This window comes from Octopus bimaculoides, chromosome 1, assembly GCF_046866305.1.
Source record: "Octopus bimaculoides isolate indiv1 chromosome 1, ASM4686630v1, whole genome shotgun sequence".
Taxonomy (NCBI): domain Eukaryota; kingdom Metazoa; phylum Mollusca; class Cephalopoda; order Octopoda; family Octopodidae; genus Octopus; species Octopus bimaculoides.
The window spans coordinates 102,862,420-102,886,931 of record NC_142928.1 but is presented as its reverse complement, the minus strand read 5'-3'; the positions used below and the strand labels follow the sequence as shown (position 1 = coordinate 102,886,931).

At 33.9% G+C, this 24,512-nt stretch overlaps 1 protein-coding gene across 2 annotated transcripts in view; it reads left to right on the top strand.

The window, feature by feature from the left end:
- The window catches only part of LOC106874363 (uncharacterized), a 511,839-nt gene that overhangs the window by 90,420 nt on the left and 396,907 nt on the right, over positions 1-24,512 (top strand). For both annotated transcript variants that reach the window (XM_014922074.3, XM_052968736.2), the window contains exon 2: positions 10,892-10,939. In XM_014922074.3, coding sequence (XP_014777560.1) covers positions 10,906-10,939 — 34 coding nt within the window. In that variant the 5' untranslated portion in view covers positions 10,892-10,905. The remainder of the gene's footprint in view (positions 1-10,891; positions 10,940-24,512) is intronic.

The window sequence follows — 24,512 nt, the reverse complement described above, 5'->3', positions numbered from 1 at the left end:
TTAAAATTTCATCAACATCAAAAATATATGAATTTTCATGGGAGTTATGGCCGTTATACATAGAATATAATTTCCAAATTTCATAAAGATCCGTTCAGTACTTTTGACGTAGTTTTGGATAAGAAAACAAATGACTAATGTGTGTGTTTGTGTACATGTGTTTGTGTGTGATGGGTGTATATATGTATAGATATCTGTATGCATGTATATATATGTATATATGTGTACATATTACATGTACATCTATATATATATATATATACATCTACACATGTGTATACATATACATGTATGCATATAGATCTATATCTATATATATATATATATATATATCTATGCATATACGTGTAAATATATCTCTTTCTCTCTCTTTCTCTCTTTCTCTCTCTGTGAAAGTATGTCATTACAGTATCGAAATGTGATTGTTTCAGTTAGTGGAATAACGTGTACATATACATCTATATGTATACATATACATCTCTCTTTCTCTCTCTCTCTGAAAGTATCTGTCATTACAGTATCGAAATGTGATTGTTTCAGTTAGTTGAATAGTTTCATTTTTAAAGTGAAAGTATTTGACATGAGTGTTTTTGTTTCACTTTTGACACGTAATACTTAAATAGTGGAGGAGATATTATGTTGCTGTGGGCTCGAACTCTGCAAGAAGTTAAAATGTTTTTTGACTAAAACACAACTGGAACCCTAAGTAAGGCATCTGTAAAATTTGAATGAAATTGGTTGTGTAGTTCTCGAGTTTTAGGGATTCACACAGACAGACAGACACACATTCTCATTTTTATATATATAGATATGGTGGCAAGCCATATAAGCACAGAACCATTAGCACATTGGACAAAATACTTAGCAGCATTCCTTCTAGCTCTTTATGTTCTGAGTTCAAATACTACCAAGGTCAACTTCGCCTTTCATCTTTCAGTGGTTGATAAAATAAAGCACCAATCAATTAGTGTGGTCAATGTAACCAACTTAAAGTTGCTGGTCTTGTACCAAAATTAGAAAGCATTATATCATGTCAGAATATTCATTCATTCTTGGAGTTCTGGATTACTCGTAACGCACGTGGGTGATTGAGGAATTAATACGATTTTCTCGCTCGTCTATATAAATACAGAAATGCTGGTCTTGGATAATCATTTGATGTCGTCTGGTCGAATTTATTATTCTTTTATTAACATTCTCGGATTTATTATTGTGAAAAATTGTGCTGGTGAAGGATATATGTTTGGGTAAATATATTTTACACCTCATTAATCTAGAAATGCACGTCTACAATTAATCAAGGTCAGGTAGATTTGTTAGTTTTTCCTTTTTTACCTTTGTAATTTGCGAGTATTACTTTTTGGGAGTTGTATTTTAGTAGAAAAATAGTAGTTTTTTGGCTGCTATTTCTAATTTTCGGTGTGTGGTGAAGCAATACTTGCTGAACCCTAAATTTTAAATTGTGTTTATACATTTACCGATAATGGTTTTTAACACACCGAACTACTTGGTAGAATTACTAATTATCAATTAATTATTAATTTTTACCCTATATCTGTATAAAATACTCAGTTTGTTTTTATCTTTCACACGTAATCTGGCCACATCATACACAATCCACGAAAAGCCCTTCAATGCTGATACCTGATTTGGATATAGCAGTCAAGACTTCTTTAAATAAAACCCTAGTGAGAGCCATATTTTGATTGTCTTTAAAAATACATCTGTTCGATCAAGTGAGTCCTGGAACTGAAATAATAAACACTAACAACAATATATATTTGCCAACAAAGGAGTTTTGATGTGGTCACTTAACTTGCAAGATAAAGCAACCAAATCTCACTCAAATCGTGGCCTACTAACTTAAAAAAGAAGGGGACAGTGGACAATGTAGTCCTGAACATACAAAAATGATGGCCTGGTCATGTCTAGAACATATTTGTTTATGAGTCTGCTTGATTTGAGTTCAAACAATAATGACATTATTCACTTTCATAATTAAAGATAATTTTAGCTAATGGAAATTACTCAAATGGGTCAATAGCATGAGTTTGAATAAATAACTTTATTATTAGTTACAATTTCTGTAGCACTCCATTTCTAATACCATTGCATGTAAATGATTTCATAAAGTCTAGCATCAAGTCGTGTGCTCTTATATTACTTTTTGTAAAATTCATACACTGCTTTCATTAATGATGTACATGGAGTTTCTGTACCAGTGGATTTCAAATTTTTCTCAATATACTCGTGCAGGAGTGCAGATGGTCAGGTTGAGTGCTGCTTTGGCAATATACTAATTCTTATCCTGTCAGGATCTACACTGTGTGCGTGCGTACTTCCTTCAGTTTCTGTCTATGAAATTACCTTGCAAGTAGAAGACACTTACCCAAGATGTTGTACAGTGGTTCTGACTCTGGAACTATGTGGTTAAGTAGCAAACTTCTTAGCTATACAGATCTGCTTGTCAAAACGAATAACTAGCATTGCAACATCTTCATGTACCAAACACCGTTTGTAAACATTGCTGGAAATCAGTTTAACTAATGCAGGTGTGTAAAAAACATTTGTATTGTACTAGCACTGATTGCCCTGTTTTCATTTCACGTTGCTGCTAATTTGCATTGACAAAAACCTGCATAATAGCAGAAACAATTGCATGATTTGACTTCTAGTTTGTACTTGCACATCTGACTGTTCTTTATTCAAATTCTTTTGAATAAAATCAAACAATTTCAAGTCTTTACGCTGAACTTAATAGTTAGGAAGTTAATAGTGACTATTTTTATTCCCCCCCATTTTGTAAAGTGCAATAAATGTTTTCTTTTCTATTTCATTCAGTTTTTAATTTCTTACTGATTATACAAGCGCGATAACAATAACAACAACATTTTCTACTACAAAGCTTACAATATATATAAAAAAAATAAACAATGGTATTTTACATTTCTGTCTAAAAATAATTTCGTTTTGATGTTCGACTGATTTCTCAATAACTTCTTTGCTCTTCTGTATTCCCTCCATTTTTTTTGTCTCTGCTCATTATTATCTTTCACAGTATTTTCCTTACCCTTTCTTTTGCTCTTTCTCTATCTACATCTCTCTCACTCTCTTATCTCCTTCTCCCTTTTGCACACTCTCTCTCCCTCTCATTTCCACTTTTACGTTTACTCTTTTCAAATTTCTTTTTTCTAACTTCCTCACTTGCACCCCCTTTCTTTCTCCTCTCTCTCTCTCTCTCTCCTACCCTCTCACAAGTTCACTTTCTTTTCTTTCATCTTGTTTATTCCTTATCAACCTCTCTAACTTTCTTCCTTTTCTTCTTAGCCAGTCTATTTCTGTCTCTTTATTGCTTCCTCCATTTCACTCTACTATCTTTTCTTTTAGTCTATTTTTTAGTCTCTCTTTCTCCTTCACTTGTTCTTTTTTCTATTTCCTCTTCAATTTTATTCTATTGTTTTACATTTTTCTCTCACTCACACTCTCCTCTTTCTTTTCTCTTCTTGCTCTCTTTTTATTCTGTTATTTTCCTGTACTTTACATTCACTCCCATAAACTCTCTCTTCATCTCTGTCTGTCTGTCTATCTCTCCCTCTCTCAATTTCCATCCATCAATCTATTTGTCTGTCTGTCTCTCTCTCTCTCTCTCTCTCTCTCTCTCTCTCTCTCTCTCAATTTCCATTCATTCATCCATCAAATTATCTGTCTCTCTCTGTCTCTCTCTTTCTCTCTCTCTCTCTCTCTCTCTCTCTCTCTCTCTCTCTATCTATCTATCTATCTATCTATCTATCTATCTATTTATCTATCTATCTATCTCTCAATTTTCATCCATCCATCTATCCTTATTTATAGTTCTCCATTTTTTCTTTTCTTTTACTTTCACTCAATGGTTTTTATCTCTCTCTCTCTAACTTTCTCTTCCTCTGTCTATCAATAAGAATTCCTCAAAGATTAAACTGTTAATATTTAACATTAATTCATCTTTTAAAATATCAAACATCTAGCTTAACATCATTATCATAAAAAAAAATCATCATCATCATCATCATCATCATCATCATCATCATCTTTCATCATCATCATTATCATATATATATTTATTTATTTATCAAAAATATATTCTGTTTCTTGAGACACATGCTCTGTGGGATCTCTAAAAGTGGTCTGCATTAGATGTCCATTTATAACCCATTTATTGTTATATGAACAAAACAATATCTTTACACACTACATGCTGCTATCCTGTTCATCTATTTATGAAGAAAATCACAGCATTATTTGATGGTAGTTGAACAACAAGACAACTATATCTATATATATATTTATATCTATATATCTATGTGTGTGTGTGTGCATGCAGAGAGAAAGATGGACATGGGTAGATATATATAGATATATAGATTTACACACACATAAGCACATTCAAAATATGTGTGTGTGTGTGTGTGTGTGCATGCAGAGAGAGAGAGAGAGAGAGAGCTGGATGGATGGATATGTATAGATATAATATATAGATTTATACGCACACACACATGTATGTATGTAAGCATGCATACATTCATGCATGCAGTCAGAGAGAAATACATAGATAGGTACAGATATATAAATTTACATACACATATGCATACACACACACACACACACCTGTTCATTAGTTCCTTTGTTTTAATTCCCCCACACTAGCATGATTTAGATGAATACTTATTATGAGGGATTGTTTTTTAATTGGATGCCCATCTAGTTCTTAAAGAAAGGGATTTGTTTTTTTCATTCCACATATCTTTGAAAGTATACACCTGATATATGATTTCTTGACAGTGCTAAAAGACAAAAGTAAAATCAGTCTATTGCAATATATGTTTTGTTGTAGAAACAAGAGTAAAAGTATTCAATGAATTTTAGAAGATTCATTTGTTTGTTTTAAAAGGCTGATAACTCATACCATTGCTTCGCTGTCTTTCTTCTTAAATGCAAACCTTTTTTACTGTTTTAAGGATTGCATATGGTCGTGCCTTGGGCAAGTGTCTTCTACTTATGGCCCCAGGTCTGTCAAAGCATTGTGAATGGATTTGGTAGAAAGAAACTGAAAGAAATCTATCATATAAATGTATAACAACATCATCATTATCATCATCATCAGTTAACATCAATTTTCCATGCTTATATGGGTTGGATGGTTTGGCAGGAACTAACAAGCCAGAAGACTGTGCCAAGCTCTACTGTCTACTTTGGCATTGTTTCTATGACTGGATGTCTTTCCTAGTGGCAACCACTTTACAGAATGTAATTGGGTGCTTTTTACATGGAACCAGCAATAGCAAAGTCACCTAGTAATTAGCAAGATATGGCCTCTTCACCTGAGAGGAGAATTGTATTGGGAGAGGTGGGTTTATGCTAAACATTGGCAGATATGATAGAGGGACAGGAATAGGTGTCTTGATGTAGAGGAGATACATGGTTACTTTGGTTGGAAAAGAAATGAGAGAAAGAAAATTGTGAAGATTATTATGTGTTGGGGCACCCCCTCAAGTTACAAGGAGTGGAACAGGATTGGATAGAGTGAGTGAGCTGGTGTATCCATGAGAATGCAAAAGGAGAGTAGGAGATGTAGGGGAGGGAGGATGCTTTGAGTGAATGCAGATGGAGGGAGGAAGTGTAAGGAAGACATGGTATGAGGAAGTGGGAAAGAGAGAGATTCATCAGGGACAGATAGTGCATTGGTAAGTTTGCAAACGTGTGTGTGAGTGTGAGTGTCTTGCTGTTGTGTGATTGTTGTATTCTGCAAAAATATGTTTGGCTATGAGAAAATATTACCTTTCTTGGAAACAGGTTAGGGGTAGTGACAGGGTCAGCATCTGACTTAGAAAATGTTTGTCTCAATACACTCCCTCAGACCCATCCAAGCAAACATGGAAAAGCGAACTCTGGAACTATGAGGACAATGATATATGTGTGTCTGTATACACGCACACGCACACACACATACACACATACATCCTTTCAATTTTTCTCTGAAGACAGACACTCATCAAAATGTTGGATTTTCCACTCCTAACAGCAAGTTCACTGTAAATTTTTTATCGATTTTTACTCCATAATTTAAGTCTTACCAATGCAGACCAACACCAGCCTTGTTGAAGTATGTTTAATCATATATATATATATATATATATATATATATATATATATATAAATCTTCATCATTTTAATGTCCACTTTTCCATGCTTGCATGGGTTGAACTGAATTTATTAGGACAGATTTTCTATGGCCAGGTGCCCTTCCTGTCACAAACCCTCACCCATTTCCAAACAAACCAATATCTCTCCATTGGAAGATATGTCTTTACAGAATATTGAAAATGAATGACATTGCTTGTATGACAGTGACACCCATTTACAAGTATTACACAACATCAAGACAAAGAGTCACAAACATGCACATTCATAAACATATGCAACAAGCCTCCTGAGAAGATGCTGATAAAGATGTAGAAACGAGAAACACCAGTTCAGTGTTCAGACCAGTCCTTAAACATGGGGAAAATATTTCAATGGAACAAGAATTGGTTATAAGAAACACAGGAGTTAAGTGAATTATAATAAAAAGATAGACAACAAATGAGCTGTTACATATAGCATCAAATCATTTATAAAGATGTTACATAAACCTTAATGTAAATAAGAAAATAATAGATAGTCCTTGATAGATCTTTACAGCTGTTTCAAAAATTCAGTGACTGGTTGAGGCAATTATTGCATAAGCTATCAATGACTAGGTTTTTTTGCCTTAATTCTTATTTGTAATTTTTGTTTATGTAACATCATCATAAATTATTTGATGCCATATATAACTGCTTGTCTATCTTTTATCTCTTTGCTTTATTTATATATATATATATATATATATAATCACACACACATACACACACACACACACATTTGAGTGATATATGTGTTTCATCTTTTACTGTATGGTTTTGTATCATTTACTTAGATCATCTATACAGTCTTATATGTTAGAATTTAATGCGAAAATAATTGCATTGTAAAACAGCTATAAATTCTTTGTTCTCTTTCATGTTCTTGAATGAAGCCATTGTTGTTTCCATTGCTTGTGTTAAAGTTGTTTCTACTATCAAAATTTGATGCATTGTGTTCAGTGTCTTGCATGTGATATATTTGTTACATATTTTATTTACTGCAGCCACTCTTCCATCAAATTCAGGGTTGCTACAATTAAATCTGAAGTTAATTTCCCTTTTAAGAATGTTAACAATGAGATGCTGATTGGGAATTCAGATTACATAGAGCAGGGGATAATAGAGGAAAACTCAACAGAGCATCGAACCTTCTCAAGGAGGTGACTAGAAAGGCAGTAGTTAAATTTGAACAATGCATATCAACCAAAGAACTTCCTCTATACAAAACAAAGAATAGTGAAGTATTCTAGAAATATGTGCATTTTGATATTGTGTATCATCAGCTCAGACCTAAACGAGCAGACCCATACATCAAAGACATTCCAACTGTGGTCATCCTCCACCTCTTGCTACATTATCTGAAGTTTCCTTCTTTTCTAAGGTAATAGTAACTAGAGGGTCCTCTGTGCAATCCCCACATGGGTCAGATTACTGATGACTCCATTATATGCTGACATTTTTACTATTGAAACTTCAGATGCATGATCTTTACCACTGCTGGCACCAAACTGCATCAGGTAAATTTTTATTTGCAATGCTGCAATGCAACTTCAAGCATCTGTACAGCTATACCTCCCCTAAATGTAAATAAGAAAATGATAGTCCTTGATAGATCTTTACAGCTATACCTCTCCTTGATGGTGGAACTTACCTGAGACCACATGGTTGGGAAGCAAGCTTCTTAACCACACAGCCACATCTCCTGCACTGTCAGTCAAAAATTATATACTGTAAAGCCTTTAATCCAGTGCTAGTATTGTTTCTGTTATTGAAATGACTAATCTTGAAGAGAGGGGCTCATATTCCCCTTAGGTAAGATGAACTTTTCAAATCCAGTAGAGAAAGACAAGTTTTGCGAGATTGACTGATTTGCTCTAGATAAGATACATTCTGTAAAGGAAACAAGAAAACGTTCAAGTGGTACACTTATGATGATTCAATTAGTTACAGACCTTTCTAACGTAGGTTGAATCAAATTATAGTGCACACAAACATAGGCAGAATCAATAAATTTTAATGGTCACTAACATAGGTAAAATCAGTTTTAAACTATGTCACTCTTTGTTCCTGCTGTAGAGTTAAATGGTAATTTCTTACATAGGCGCAGGCATGGCTGCATGGTACTTTGGCTGTATGGTACTTCTGCTTTAGCTCTGGGTTGACCAATGCCTTGTAAGGGAAGGATGGTAGATGGAAACTGTGTGGAAGCCCACAACATACATATATTCCGTCTTTTACTTGTTTCGGTCATTAGACTGTGGCCAGGCTGGGGTACTACCTTGAAGGATTAGTCAAACAAATCAACCCCAGGACGTTTTTTAATTCTAGTACTTATTCTATCAGTCTCTTTTGTGGAACTACTAAGTTACCAGGACATAAACACACCAACACCAGTTGTCAAGCAGGGGTGGGTGGAGAAACAGACACAAAGACACGCACACATAGATATGTACACATATATATATACAATGGGCTTATTTCAGTTTCCATCTACCAAATCCACTCACAAAGCTTTGGTCAGCCCAAGGCTATTACTCGAAGACATTCGCCCAAGGTGTCATGCTGTGGGACTGAACTCAGAACAATGTGGTTGGAAAGCAAGCTTCTTACCACACAGCCATGCCTGTGCCACCAACATAATACCTATATTTAAAGAAAGATGTTTTAAAAAGTTAACTATTTTAAGAAATGTATTTGTTTCATAAGATTCTTGATGTGAAAAAGTAAAACAAAATGGAATAGACAGGACAAGAGGAGACACATGGGACAGAAAGTTGTTGAAAAAGTCACAGAATGTGTGGCAAAAGAAGTTTGGCAGACAAATAAACTAATAATGATAATAATAATAATAATAATAATAATAATAATAATAACAATAATAATAGCCTGGATGCAGTACCAGGCAGTGGCTCTCATGGCTTCTGATCTTAATTGATTGGAAGTGTTATCATGTACATTGTTTTGTCTTGGTATAAAAAGATGGGCTACAGCAAATATTCTGCTTAATACCACAGATTTGCTTGTCATTTGTTTGATCATAACCAGTTGAGCATGTTCCTTGGTGGCTGACGATATGTGCATATCTGATCATGAGCAGAAGTAGTGGGGGAGAATCATAGCCATGTGCTGAGAGGAATTCTTTAGGGTTTGAATAATTCACCTTTGGAAACATGGGTGTTTTGCTCAACATCCTTAAACAAACCTTATTCAGGGACCTTTTGAGTAGTATGGGCTACTCAACCTGAAGAAAATTCTAACTGGGCCCCACCTGCGAGGTCATGTGCCTGGTGTATCCTTATCAGATGGGTAGTCATGATGGGTATAATGGGCTTCATATATTTTACTCCAGTGTCACTTTGATGGTATGCACTGCTCTCTCACTCAATAATAATAATAATAAAATGAAGATGAAATAAGTAGTGCTTGTGTTTAATTTGCAAAAGATGACCATCCCCAAGTATAACAATGTTTTAGAATTATTTAAATAAACAGTATGTCACAGAACGTCATAGAACTTTGGGAAAGCTGTTTGTGTTTTGTGTGTATTTAGAGTGAAAGCACTTTTGTTGTTTGACTTTTCAGACAAGTGTTCTGGGTTAATCCATATGGAGGAATTTGTTTTAGTAATGATTATTAAAAACAACTTCCTCTATACAGATTAGCCCAGAGCATGTATATTTCAAATATTGAACAATGAAAGCGCTTGCACACAAAATAGACACGATATGAGCGTTTCCTCCCTAACGGTTTGTGACATTCTGTGTTTTTAAATCTGTTTTTAAATAGTTAATAACTTTTTATAAAAATGCTCCTTTTAAAAGTGTGTTATTTCTTTCCTACCCACAAGGGGCTACACACAGAGGGGACAAACAAGGACAGACAAACGGATTAATTCAATTACATCGACTCCAGTGCGTAACTGGTACTTATTTAATCGACCCCAAAAGGATGAAAGGCAAAGTCGACCTCGGTGGAATTTGAACTCAGAACGTAGCGGCAGACGAAATACCGCTAAGCATTTCGCCCGGCACGCTAACGTTTCTGCCAGCTCGCCGCTGTATGTGTGTATGTAGGGGGTGAGCCTTGTGTTTGTTTCTCTCCTAACCCACGGCTTGACAGCCAGTGTTGGTTTGGTTTTGTTTTCATCCCTACAACTTAATGGTTTGGCAAAAGAGACTGACTGATTAAGTCCCAGGCTTAAAAAGTAAGTAGTGAGGTTAAATTGTTCAACTAAAACCCTTCAAGGCAGTGCTCCAGCATGGCCACAGCCTAATGACAGAAATAAGTAAAAGATAAAAAATAGACATACAGGCTAGTAAGTGAAAAGTCCTACCTGACTGGTACTTTATCAACCCCACAGCTCCTTGAGGATGAAAAGCAAAGTTGACCTTAGCAGGATTTGAACTCAGAACATAAAGAATTGAAACTAAATTAACCAAAGCAGTTCATATGATACTCAAATGCTTGCACTGAGCAACCAGTATAGAGGTGAATAATAACAATAACAATAAAACAAAGAGAAAAGAAAAATTAATCTGGCAATTTAATTTTCCATGTTTATTTCAGTTTCATTTTGTCTTTGTTTTTATACTTTGCCAATTTCAATAATATTTCCTTAAATGTTGTATGTTCTATGAAATGAAAAATACTACGAGCATGTTTTAATTCTCTGTCAAACTAATTTGTTTCAGATTGATGGAAAAATATGGGTGTACAGTTGCTGGCCACTTTACAAATAGGTTCGTATAAAATTGAAACAATTCATGCAATATTTCACTCTGTTGTGAGAGGAGCATTTCATTCCTGTCAACTTCTCCAAAGTGACAATCATTACATGTACTTAATGTTTTACACTGTGCATATATAACCATAAACACACGCACATGTGTGTGTGTAATATGTATGTGCGTATATATATATATATATATATATATATATATATATATATATATATATATATATATATATACACACACACGCACACATGTTGGTGTTGTATGTGTATGTATTCACACACACATATATAATGCATATATATATATAAACATACATATATATATATATATATATGTGTGTGTGTGTGTGTGTGTGTGATTCTGTATGTATATATATTTTATCTGGATATGTCAATTTTTCCTTTACAGAATTCATGCAGTCACTAACAAAGTGACAAGACTCATCTCTTTAAGTCAAGACAGCTCTTAGGGTTACTAGATATGTGATTAGTTAGTGTGTGTGTGTCTATGTGTGGATAAACTTGTAATTGTTTAGTGGGTATGCAATGTCACTTCAGTATACAAGTATGTACACACACTTCATTATTATGTGTGTGTGTGTGTGTTATTTCTTTACTACCCACAAGGGGCTACACACAGAGGGGACAAACAAGGACAGACAAATGGATTAAGTCAATTATATCGACCCCAGTGCATAACTGGTACTTAATTTATTGGCCTCGAATGGATGAAAGGCAAAGTCGACCTCGGTGGAATTTGAACTAAGAACGTAGCGGCAGACGAAATACCGCTAAGTATTTTGCCCGGCATGCTAATGTTTTTGCCAGCTCACTGCCTCTGTGTGTGTGTGTGTGTGTACACGTGTGGTCCTTATGTACATGTGATTGTGCATTTGTTCTGTCTTGAACCTCAAATAGTCCCTGAAGTATTTCATAAATTTTCACTCTACCATTAACCAAGATGATTTTGAAGAATGTTATTCAGTTTGCTTTGTTCTTGGAAGAAGCCCACAATTTCTAGGCTTTTGTAGATGCAGCATACAATATAGAACTTATGACAATAGGTACAAATGAAAATTTATTGCCTGGATATAAGAGCTGCAAATTTTTGCTGTTGTTCCCCAGAGATGTACCCTTTCCTCCCAATGTTTGATCATACATTGTTATCTACCAGGCAGCTGGTTTCTACTAGACATGTGCATGATTTTGTTCCCAGTCCCATAGAACAAATATCTGGTCCATATTATCATATAGTTTATGTTTGTTTAGTGTGTATGTATATGTGCAATGTGTATGTGTGTATGTATACATGCATATATATATATATATATATATATATATATATATATATAAAATACAAAATGGAACAAGAACGCAATACATCCAGACAGGTGATACAAAAATGGGACAACAAAACATCCAGATAGATGATACAAAGAAGACAAGGACAGGTCATTCGGAGTTTTCTTTCCTCAGTCAAGTTCCAGATTATCTTTACAATTTCAGCTGGTTATACTCGAGATTGCTCCAATCTGGCCAACCCCAAGGAAAAACTAAGCTAAGAATATTAGATTCCTTGGAAGAAAGCAATGAATGTATACGAAAACAAGGATGGAAAAAAACGGAGTATGTTGCACAAATACAAATAACAGGACATTGTGTCCCTGTCATTCTTTCTCGCCCCTCGTAATTCTTCTGACTCTCGGCCTGTACCTCTCTCTCTTCTATCCCCATGTGACTGGTGTTCGGCCAAGCCTGATCTTTCTTTCTTGGTTTGGCCGTCGTCCGTGCAACATCTATATTCCTCCCTGTGCCTGTGAAATCTTATATCCCTGCCATAAAACTTTACTTCCACACACGCCAGGTTAATTTAATTCATCTTTAGTCGAAAGACACCTGTTGTTATGTCCTGTTATTTGTATTTGTGTAACATTCTCCGTTTTTTTCCGTCCCTGTTTTTGTATACATTCGCTGTTTTTTTCCAAGGAATCTAATGCTCTTAGCTTAATTTTTCCTTGGGGCTGACCAGATTGGAGCAGTCTTGAGTATAACCAGCTGAAATTGCAAAGATAATCTGGAACTTGACTGAGGAAAGAAAACTCCGAATGATCTGTCCTTGTTTTCTTTGTATTGTTTATCTGGATATTTTGTTGTCCCATTTTTCTATCACCTAACTGTCTGGATGTTTTGCATTTTTGTCCCATTTTGTATTATATATATATATAAATATATATATATATATATATATAAAACGGCATACGTACACTTTGGCCTCTTATATATATATATATATTCCCTCTCTCACTCTCTGGGAGAGAGGCACACACACACATACACAGATATATACACAAACGGCAGTAATTTCCGCCTACCAAATTCAATCACAAAGCTTCGGTATATATATATATATATATATATATAAATACAGCGGAGTGCAAAGTAGGTATACAGTAAGTATCACATTAATGTTATAATACTTAATTCATTAAAATTATTAGCACATAAATTAGTTAGCTTCATTTTTGGTATTTTCTGTGTCATTAATCATAATGATACTTTTATCATAACTTTTAATATTTTTCATAAAAAATAAATGAGTATTGTATGTGTTTTTTTTTCATAACTGTATACCTACTTTTGAACCACCTGTCTCAATAAACCACTATTGTTTCTGAAAGTCGTTTTTTTTTATATTTACTACGGATTGCTCAAAGCTAACTGTCTTCTTACACCTGCATCGTACATTTATATAAATATATATATATATATATATATATATATATATACATATACATTTACATCATAAGAATTTAGAAACTTTAGGAGAATGTTAAGTAATTTGTTTTCAACAATTCAACTTGAAGTAGATAAAGCTTTAAAAATTAGTGGATAAATATCAGGATAAAAAACAATTTTTGTTGTGTGGTGTGGCAGCCTTTGACTTTCTATCTGTATGTGTGTGTGAGTGTGTATGTACAGTGTATGTGTGTATAATATATATATATATATATATATATATATATATATATATATATATATATATATGTATATATATATATATATGTTTCAAAAATAAAAACTGAAGCTTGGCAAATGAATGGAAAATTCACATACAAGACATAGACATGCTCTTTCCGCCTCAGTTATCCAAAAAATCCTTACAATTTCACACCTTTAATGATAATATTGTTCATTTTTGGTGGCATCAACAACAAAAAGCTATTGGGAATAGCGAGCAAACGTTGGGGACAGTGACGAAAACAAACACACAAACTCACACATCTCATGTCTTTTATACAGTAATAATCATATATTCTTTTGTTGTAATGCATTATTATATTTTGTGTTGTAACTGAATTATATTGAATTATCCAGCAGCACTTTGAGATGTTGTACAATTCATGGTGACTTCATTGTCCCTTGTAAACAGCTACATTAAATCAAAACTTGTGGCACTTTGGGGTAGTAAAGAGGGATATGAACTGCAGTGTGCTGAAAGTGAACACCCATTGCTGCACACCACAATCTGTATGGCAGCCCTTGAGTATCACATACTTTTTTTCACTGTTTACGTTTTGACATTCAAGTTCAATTTTTGTATTGCACTAAGTGACCCTAATTACCCATTCCTCTATTTCTTAATATTTTACTATTTCACTGTCAGTAAGCATCTTGTCATGGTATATTTCTTCATCTTCCCCTTCACGATTAACTGTAATTCCTATCAAGGAGAATTGAATTTAGACTATACTTCAATGTTGTCTTCCCCTTTCATTTGCAGACATGACTAAAAGGTTGTGTGATGGGTGATCAGTAAAATTATCAACCCTCACCATCTAGCCATTGAACCAGCCATAGTCACAAATAGTGTCTAATATTCTATTTTACCTTGTGTCTCATCAAAAATCAGATATCATCTTCCATGACTCTATACTTGCAGGATTTATTTGGCCAGCACGATGTCCTTTCTGCTTTGATGCATAAAGTCTAGGTTTCCTAAACACTCCTTATAAGCAACCTTCATGCTGTACCTAGTACATCTTGAAATTCTATTCCTTTATCTACTCTAGATTAAATTTTATACCAGACAGGCTTGGTGCATTCTTTGTGAAAGCTAACCACTGTTTCTTTGCTGTCAGAGATTCATCCATTGTTCTGTCACATATCACATTTCAGCTACTCACAGCTTGTGATAAGTTATACATGAAAAACCAAGCCCTTGTTTAAACCAATAACAGCATGTCACTTTCTTTTACATACATCCAATTGAATTGAAAGACAGCCTCTAAACCAAAGATTATTGAAAGCTGCCAGCAGAGACACACAGTGATTAGCATAGCATAGTGGAATGATGGAGAATTTCTAAAATGCAAAAGTTTTTAGTTAATAAATTCTGAGTTGAATATGATGTTTTAACACGTTTTTATTTTAAGCAATAATTTTTTTCTCCAAGACAAACAGCAGTAAAAAAAACCCTTCACAGGTTCAAATAACTTTGAAACATGTGGACCGGATTTAAGTTCAGATGGAGGCATACATGCATGTATGTGTGTAGGTTCATGTTTGTGTTCTGGTATATAGAACTGGAGGCCCATAGAACCCAGCAGGCATAGTTCAGTACTGAGATTTACTTCTTAACAGAGCTATATCTAAATTATCATTATTACAATAAATGCAAAAGAGATATTTGAATATTATGAATCATCATATTTGGTTTCTTTTCTTTTTTTTTTTTTGCTTCTGTTTCTTTGCCTGTCCATTTCTGTTCCTAATAATGATATTTTAGTTATTATATTAATGCTAATTCTATAATCATTACTCGATGATCTGCTTATGTTTGTTAATTCATTTTTTGCTTCTTTATCATACCTTGAAAATATTCTTTATACTTAACAATTAACAGGCCATTTGCGTGTGTCTCTTCTTGATGTTTTATGCATAATTTATCTCATACATGAATGATAACTGTTGTGATGCAGTTTATGAGCTATGAGCGCCTATGATACAATGGCAATGAATGTTTAATTTGCTAATTAACCATTTCACAAACCACAATACTTCGCAGAGCCAATATTTAACTCTATTTGTAGTGTTTAATGGATGACATACCCTTGAGAGAACACTAGTCTCTTGTAATTAACTTTCCCCTAGAAATTCTGGAACATTTTAGAATTGATTATCCTTTTCACAAACACAACGAAATGGTTGAAATGAGATATGAATTCTTGAATTCACTACCTTTTAGCCGAGACTCTTTAACCACCTGCTCTAACCACATGCCTCCTTTTATTTCATTGTCTAATGAATCAGTAAGGTATCATTAAGAGATTAGAAATTCATGGCAGAGACATGGGTGTGTGGTTAAGAAGCTTGAATCCCAACCATGTAGGCTTGGGTTCAGTTCCTCTATGCAGACCCATGGGCATGTCTTGTATTATAGCTCTGAACACACCAAAACCTTGTGAGTGGGTTTAGCAGACAGAAACTAGAAGAATCCCATCATGTATACAAGTGTGTGTGTGTGTGCGTGTATGTATGTATGTGTGCATATATATATATATATATATATATATATATATATATAATAAACAATTTGGACAAATAAGTATAACTTGATTAGTGTGTTTAAATGTTGAGTAGAATGCCTAATAAAAGTCTAATACAAAATCCATCTATTAATTAATACTATATATATATATATATATAAAATATATAGCTTTAGGGAAAAGAACCAAGGTTCATGAACTCATCGATGAAAATCCACTGTCACATAGAAAAATTAATAATTAAAAGCACAATAAATGAGTATAATATAATACAAAGTAAATTTTTTCTATATGTGACAGTGGATTTTCATCGATGAGTTCATGAACCTTGGTTCTTTTCCCTAAAACTATATATTTATATATATTTTACTCTGTGAAACTTAATTTAATTTTAATTTTTAATAAATTGATTTTAATTGAGTTTTTACCTGTAATTTTGAATTTTATCCCTAATATTATTATTATTATTATTATTATTATTATTATTATATATATATATATATATATATATATATATATATATATATATATATATATATATATATATATATATATATATATATATATATATGGGTGTATGTGTTTGTGTCTATATCTAGACACCACATCATGGTTGCAAATGAACATCATCATATAAGCGAGTTGTTCATTTCCAGAACAGATGATCTTGTTTCACGCGCGGTGTCACTTGTTTACTGGGGCTAAGCCATTCCTTACACTGCTTCATATTGATGTACAGGCACCATTTTTCCTCGCCAGTAATGATTCGGTAAAGAAATTGTTGCTTGTGACCATGAGTTGAGCAGTGATGAGTAAGTAAACCAGCGGAGATTGTGGCTTGTTAATTTTTGTTGTTGTCACTTAAAGCATGCTGAACCCATGCTCCATACTTCTGAACCTCTCCCATCGAGTCAAGATGCTTCTCTATAGCATTCCATTTTCTCTGCCAGTTCCTTATTGTTTGACAAGAATTTTCTTGCAAAAGTTGGTTTAATTGCTCTTCATTGAACTCAACTGGATGGCCAGAATGAGGTGCATGTTTGAGGTCAAAATTTCCATTTTTGAACTTGGCTTACCAATCACGAGCAGTTTTTCAGCTATGGCACCCTCTCCATACACAGCACAAATGTCGCGAGCAGCTTTGCGGCCTTAGAACCTTGATTAAATGCAAAAAGACGGAAGTGTCGAAAATGCTCATTTTTCTTAACTTGACATTCCATTTTAATGATCTGAAAATAAACAAAAATTAACTAAAGTTAATTAGAAAAAAAACAAAATAGATTCCAAAATAGAATTCTCAAAAAAATAGATTCCAAAACTTAAAAACGCAATAAATTCCAAAATAAAAAAAAAAATGGCGGAAACTTAGTTGTCAACCCAATGTATGTATGTATATATGTGTGTATGTCTCCTCATCACCACTTGACAACTGGTGTTGGTGTATTAGGCCCCTGTAACCTAGTGGTTCGGCAAAAGGAATCGACATAAAAATTACTAGGCTTAAAAAATGAGTCCTATGTTCAATTTGTTCGACTAAAGCTCTCTCAAGGTGGTGCTCCAGCATGACCGCAGTCAAATGACTGAAACAAGTAAAAGATAAGAATAAACGTATATACAGGGTGCAATGGGTAAATTGCCGCTATTTTATATTTTCACGCATACACATAGTTTATTTTTGATTTTGTCAACTACACAGTATAGTAGGGTCAGTTGGGCACCATCTTTAGGAAAAACAGTACCATGATGCAATTCACTCTGCCAGAAATTAGGAAATGACATGCTGTACTGTTTGGCATTCATACTGGAAGCTCCAATACAAACACTTCAGAGTGTTTGGGTGTCAATCTGAGGACATGTCCCAAAAGTGATAAAAATCAAATATTCAGTCAACATCATGGTGTTTGGAGCGATCACTAGTGGTGACAACGTCATGCCTCTATTCATCTTCCCACACAGCCTCAGACTCAACATGGAGGCCTACATCAAGTGTCTGGAGGAGGTAGTGCTGCCCAGGGTGAAGAGGTAACGGGACTCTGGTAACTTATGTCTTGTTACAGGACTCTGCACCATGCCACACAAGCAGGAAAGCCCAGTCATGCCTGTTTGACAATTTCTGCAATCACATCACCCCTAACATCTGGCCACCTAACTCCCCAGACTGCAACCCTCTTGATTCTTGTCTGGGGTGCAGATGAGCAAGAGAGCAAGAAAACTCCTTGTAACACCAAAGATAAACTGAAGGCAAGAATTATGGCAGCATTCACCAACTTAAACAAGGAAACCATCCAGAAGAGTTGCAGGAGATTCTGAAGTCGTCTGGAGGCCGTGGTTGAAGCCAATGGCGATTTTATTGAATAAATTTACTCTTTAGTATTTCAAGATATTTTTATGTAATTTTGGTAAATATATCTGTTAAAATGTGATGTCTGTGTTATTTTCATTTTTGTGTAATTTAGACGACAGTTTATTCACCGCACCATGTATATATAATATATATATATATATATACAACAGACTTCTTTCAGTTTCCACCTACCAAATTCATTCACAAGCCTTTGTTTGACCTGGGGGTAGAGTAGAAGACACTCAGGGTGCTATACAGTGGGATTCAACTCAAGACCACATGGTTAGGAAGTTAGCTTTGTAACCTATGATGCTTCCTCTGAATTTGTCCAAGTCGTTCATGTCTAACATTTGCTGACATTTCATTTATGATATGTCAGCAGGGAAAATTAATTATTGAGAGGATTGCAGATAGAGCATAGTAAATCTTTGCTATTGAGTTAATTACAAGTGATATTAATCTCTGGCCTTAAGCTAGAATTAGCTTAAAGATTGGCTTTGTCGTCATGAAAGAAATAACAATGAAGAAACAGTATCTCAGTGAGGAAACAGTAAAGTGCTGGCTTTTGATTATTCAGTTTTAGCTACTTTAGGTCTCTTCATATTTGCTATTATTTGGCCATTTATGAAAATAAAATCCTGTGCAGAGGAGGAATTGTCAAGTTTCCAAATTATAAATATGTCCTTAGAAGCATGAAAAGCAAAATTAGTGATTAATTTATTCTTTTATTTGTTTCACTCATTCGACTGTGGTCATGCTTGGACTCTGCCTTGAAGGGTTTTAGTCAAACAAGTTGACCCCCAATACTTATATTTTTAAGTCTGGTTACTTATTCTATCAGTCTCTTTTCTGAACTACAAAGTTATGGGATGCAAATAAACCAACACTGGTTGTCAAATGATGGGGGAGACAAAAACATACATACACATGCATACACACATGCATACATACATACATACAGACATGTGCATACGTACATACACATGCATACACACACACACACATACATACATACAGACAGACAGACGTGCATACATACATACACATGCATACATACATGCATGCATGCATGAAGGGTGCTGAAAAGTTCCTGGCTTTGTGTAAAAGAAAATACAGAAGGATCAGTTAATTATGATTTTAGTCAACATATTCCCCTCTTAGATTCACACACTTATTGCAGCAGTCCTTCAGTTTTCCTAAGCCTTGTTAAAGAACCCGGAAGTTTGGGCCTCCAGCCAGGCCGTTTGCGACATCCTTAACCCTTTCGTTACCAACCCAGCTGAAACATGCTCTGGCTCTGAGTGCAAATGTCTTGTTTTCATAAGTTTTGAATTAAAATCTTCCACCAAACCTTAGTCACAATTTATGTTCCTAACACTAGCTTAATGATAACTAAGTTATTTTACTAAATTCTTTGTTATATTTAAAGCAATTGAAAGAAACACAGAAGATCTCAAAATAAATACAGTAACGAAAGGGTTAAAGCCAGGAACTTTTCAACACCCCCTCATGAGTGTGTGTGTGTGTGTGATGGGCTTCCACACAGTTTCTTGTCTACAAATTCTCCGACAAGGCAGTGGGTTGTCCCAGGACTTATAGTAGAAAACACCTGCCCAAGGTGCTGTGCTCTGTGACTGAACCTGAAACCATGTGATTTGAAAGCAAGCTTCTGAAGCACACATCCATACCTGCACCTACAAAAATACCTTTTCTTTTATTTTATTTATTTATTTATGTATTTTTACAGCTTTGTTACTGTACTGCGAATTTTCAATGTTAATTACATTGATTTAACCCACTGATAGCAACCCATCTGAGAAAGTCCCAGCTTTTTAAAGTTAATCTGATTTCAAACTTTCCATTGAAATTTCGTGTTAATTTATATTCCAAACTTCAGCTTAACATGACAGTTATTTTATTTTATTGAATTCTTTATTATTTTCAAAATTAATTGATTGATGCAAAGAAATATGACAACCAAAGGATTAAGTTGCCTAATTCAGCAAAGATACAAAGCTATCGTAGCTCTCTTACATAATCTGTACCTAATATTTTCCACTGACTTATTAATTAGTAATTTTTTTCTTAGATATGTGTTCAGTATAATAGAATTTTCATAAACATAGGCACAGATGTGGCTGTGTAGTAAGAAGCTTGCTTCCCAACCACATAGTTCCAGATTCAGTCCCACTGCATGGCACCTTGGGCAAGTGTCTTGTACTATAGCCTCAGGCTGACCAAAGCCTTGTGAATGGATTTGGTATACAGAAACTAAAAGAAGCCTGTCATATATATATATATATATATATATATATATATATATATATATATATATATATATATCAATGTGTGTGTTTATGTCTGTGTTTGTCCTCTATCACCACTTGGCAACTGGTGTTGGTGTGTTTTCATTTCCATAACTTAGTGGATCAGCAAAAGGGACTAATAGAATAAATACCAGGCTTCAAAAAAAAAAAAAATAAGTAATGGGGGTTGATCCATTTGACTAAAAATTCTTCAAAGTAGTGCTCCTGCATGGCACAGTCTAATAAGTGAGACTAGTAAGATAATCAAATATTCCAGCAAAAGTGTTAAATTCCTAAAAAGCTTGCCGTAACATAGAATTCCATAATGTGCAACCTATTTTCCCTTTTGAATTTCATTTAACAGCAATATTTACAGAAACTCAGTGGTTCTATAACATGGAGGAATCCTATATATTTTTAGACGAATTATTTACAAATGTATAAAACAAAATATTGTTTGTTTTGCCTTTTTTGAGTTCTAAATTCAAATCTTGCCAGAGTTTACTTTGGTCTTCATCCTTATAGTCTTGTTTTGAATTGGGTGTGAGTTCAATCATCAGGAACTTTTCTATTATGTATATTTTGCTACAGCATTTATGGCTACCAGGTAAAAAAGCTTTCTCTCTAACAAAGTGCTTCTGGGTTCAGTCCTACTGTGCAGCACTTTGGACAAGTGTCATCTCCTATAACCCTGGGCTGACCAATGCTTTGAGTAAATATGTTGATGAAAACTGTGTGGAATTCCTATATATATATATATATATATATATATATATATATATATATATATATACGTGTGTGTGTGTGTGTGTGTGTATTGACTTGTTTGACTATACCCTTCAATAACAATCAAAATTATATATTGTGCACTTTATTGTGTCTTATTATGCACATGATCCCTTGGTCATTGTAAAAATTGTCTTGCATGAAACCAATCTGTGGTGCAAAAAATATTGGGGATCCCTCTACTAAATTGTTGTTGACACTTAACACTACAATAATTAGTTAATATTCAGATATTCTACTTCTCTTACAAGCGAAAACCATGACAAATGAGATAGATTAAAAGGATTAAAATAACAATAATAAGAAGAACAATAACAATCAATTGTTTTGTTCACCTACATTATGCCTACTTATGCAAAGATAATTTCCACATCGTTAACCATTAATCCTTCAAATGAATTGTTACTTAGCTAGCTTTGTATGACTTGCTGGATTATGGTATCTTTGACAGTTGAGAAATTGCAATATTTGTGATCTGTGTCGTCTACAATATAAGTTAACCACCTACAGCCTCAAAAATTATATTGGGAACTGTACCTTACTCATGACATGTATATTTACAGTTGAGCCAATGATAGTGACTTTATATGATTGCTTGATCTGTTAGAAGCCAAATCTATTTTAAATCTCACTTGAATGTCTTCACTCTATAGCATTTAAACCAGCTATATCTGGCCCAAATATTTTATCTGTTTTATGTTCTAACCAGCCAGATATGATCTCTCACACCTACCCTACAATGTCATTCTGAAACTGCAACAATCACATTATTGAACTCTCAAAGCTACAAGATAATGTCTAATTAATTCAAAACAATGTGAATAAATAAGCATTACCTTTGACAGAAAAATCTAAATACTAAAAGGGTAAAAAAATATGGAATGGTCATAGTTGTAACCCCTTCCATTATAGGCCTACTCAGTGAAGATTGAGCTGTGGTTAAACAACAATGTCAACAACAGCTTATTTACACTTGATGGACACTGCCATTGGAAGAGAGAGAGAGAGAGAGATTAATGGAAGGAAAGTTAAGTGTTTTGCTATGGATACTCAATGGTATATTTGTGACAGGATACAAGCTGACTGTCTTATTGACTTGGTCAGCTGTGGCTATGTGTGATCAATAATTTAAAAACAATACATGCCCTTCCTGGGAATAAAAAAATCCAAATGTAAAGGAAAACATTTCTAAAAATGATCATATGCTATTTAGGTTAATTTGCATATTACTGCAATATAATTTTTCCTATTGAATTATTGTAATTGATTTCTTGATTATCAAAGAGTTTTCACATTGACAATATAGCATTGTCTGCTTCTTAACAAATCAATAATGAAATGATATTTCCTACTACATTGAATAGAGGAAATGTTGATAATTCCGTTTTCTTTTCTATAATTCAAATTTCCAGTCAAAAAGATAAAAATAAAAATACAAAATTTTCAGTTGAAATTAGTTTGACTGAAAAACAATGATATCTTGAATTTTTCTTTATTTTATTTTAAAATTAGGTTAACAGAAACATTGACTGGCCAATTGAAATATTTACAAAAAAGAAAATATATTAAAACAGAACAAGATTTTTACATTTGAAATGATTTTTTTTTATATCTGGATATAATTTTTGTTAATCTTTTAATTCCTTTTTCATAACTTTTTATTTATTTTTGTTGTAACAGTATTCAGTTTATTTTATCGATACAACCTTTAACTTTACAATTTCATTTTTGGCCTCATCTATTTCTTCAATGTACTGCTAAATTGCAAATGAAAGGAGGAAAACAGAATTATTTTAATTTACAAGATATTAGTTCAAATAATGGTTTGATTTATTTGAGAACTTATTCACTTCAAACTTAGAGCTGCAGTTAGCTAAATCAGATGGGCACCAGCATAGCCACCTTAAGGGCCAAATATTTATATCCCATATTTGGCAATGTACTGTACCTTAGTCAAACTCTCATAAACTTCCATGTCCCATGGTATTCAGAGTTACTGCAGACTACAGTAAGCAGAAAAGGACCACAAATGACCCAATTCATAGAAAAATGGATAACCAATCTAGAAGTTAGCCAATTAGACATTCATACCATATCACTGACCCTGCTTTATATCCATGGTTATGGGACTCAACTCTCCAGTTATCCACTTCACTTAATTATTTACAGGCATGACATGTTGGAAACAATTCAGTTTTGCTAAGAGAAATCATTAGCAGTTCTAAAAATGTTGATTTTCTAAGCTTGCAGCAGAACTGATTTTAACTTTTTGCAGATATAGCTCAGGTAATAAAAATGAGATCTATTGAGCTCAGTTTTTAGCAGCTTTCTAGAACTTACCACCACCATTTGCAGCTTTGTTTTGGTTAGTTTTTAGCTTACATAACTGAGCTTGAACTTTCATCTGATGGGGTAACCATTCTAGAATAATTTTTCTTGAATCCCAGGAAAATAAAGTCTCTTGTGATGTATCAATAAATCAGTAATGACAAGAAATAGTTTATTCTAATTTGAATATCTATATAATAACCTGCTTGTTCGTTAGCCTGTTATACCTTAGAGGTGGCAGTGAAGTGAATAAGAGGTAGGGTGATA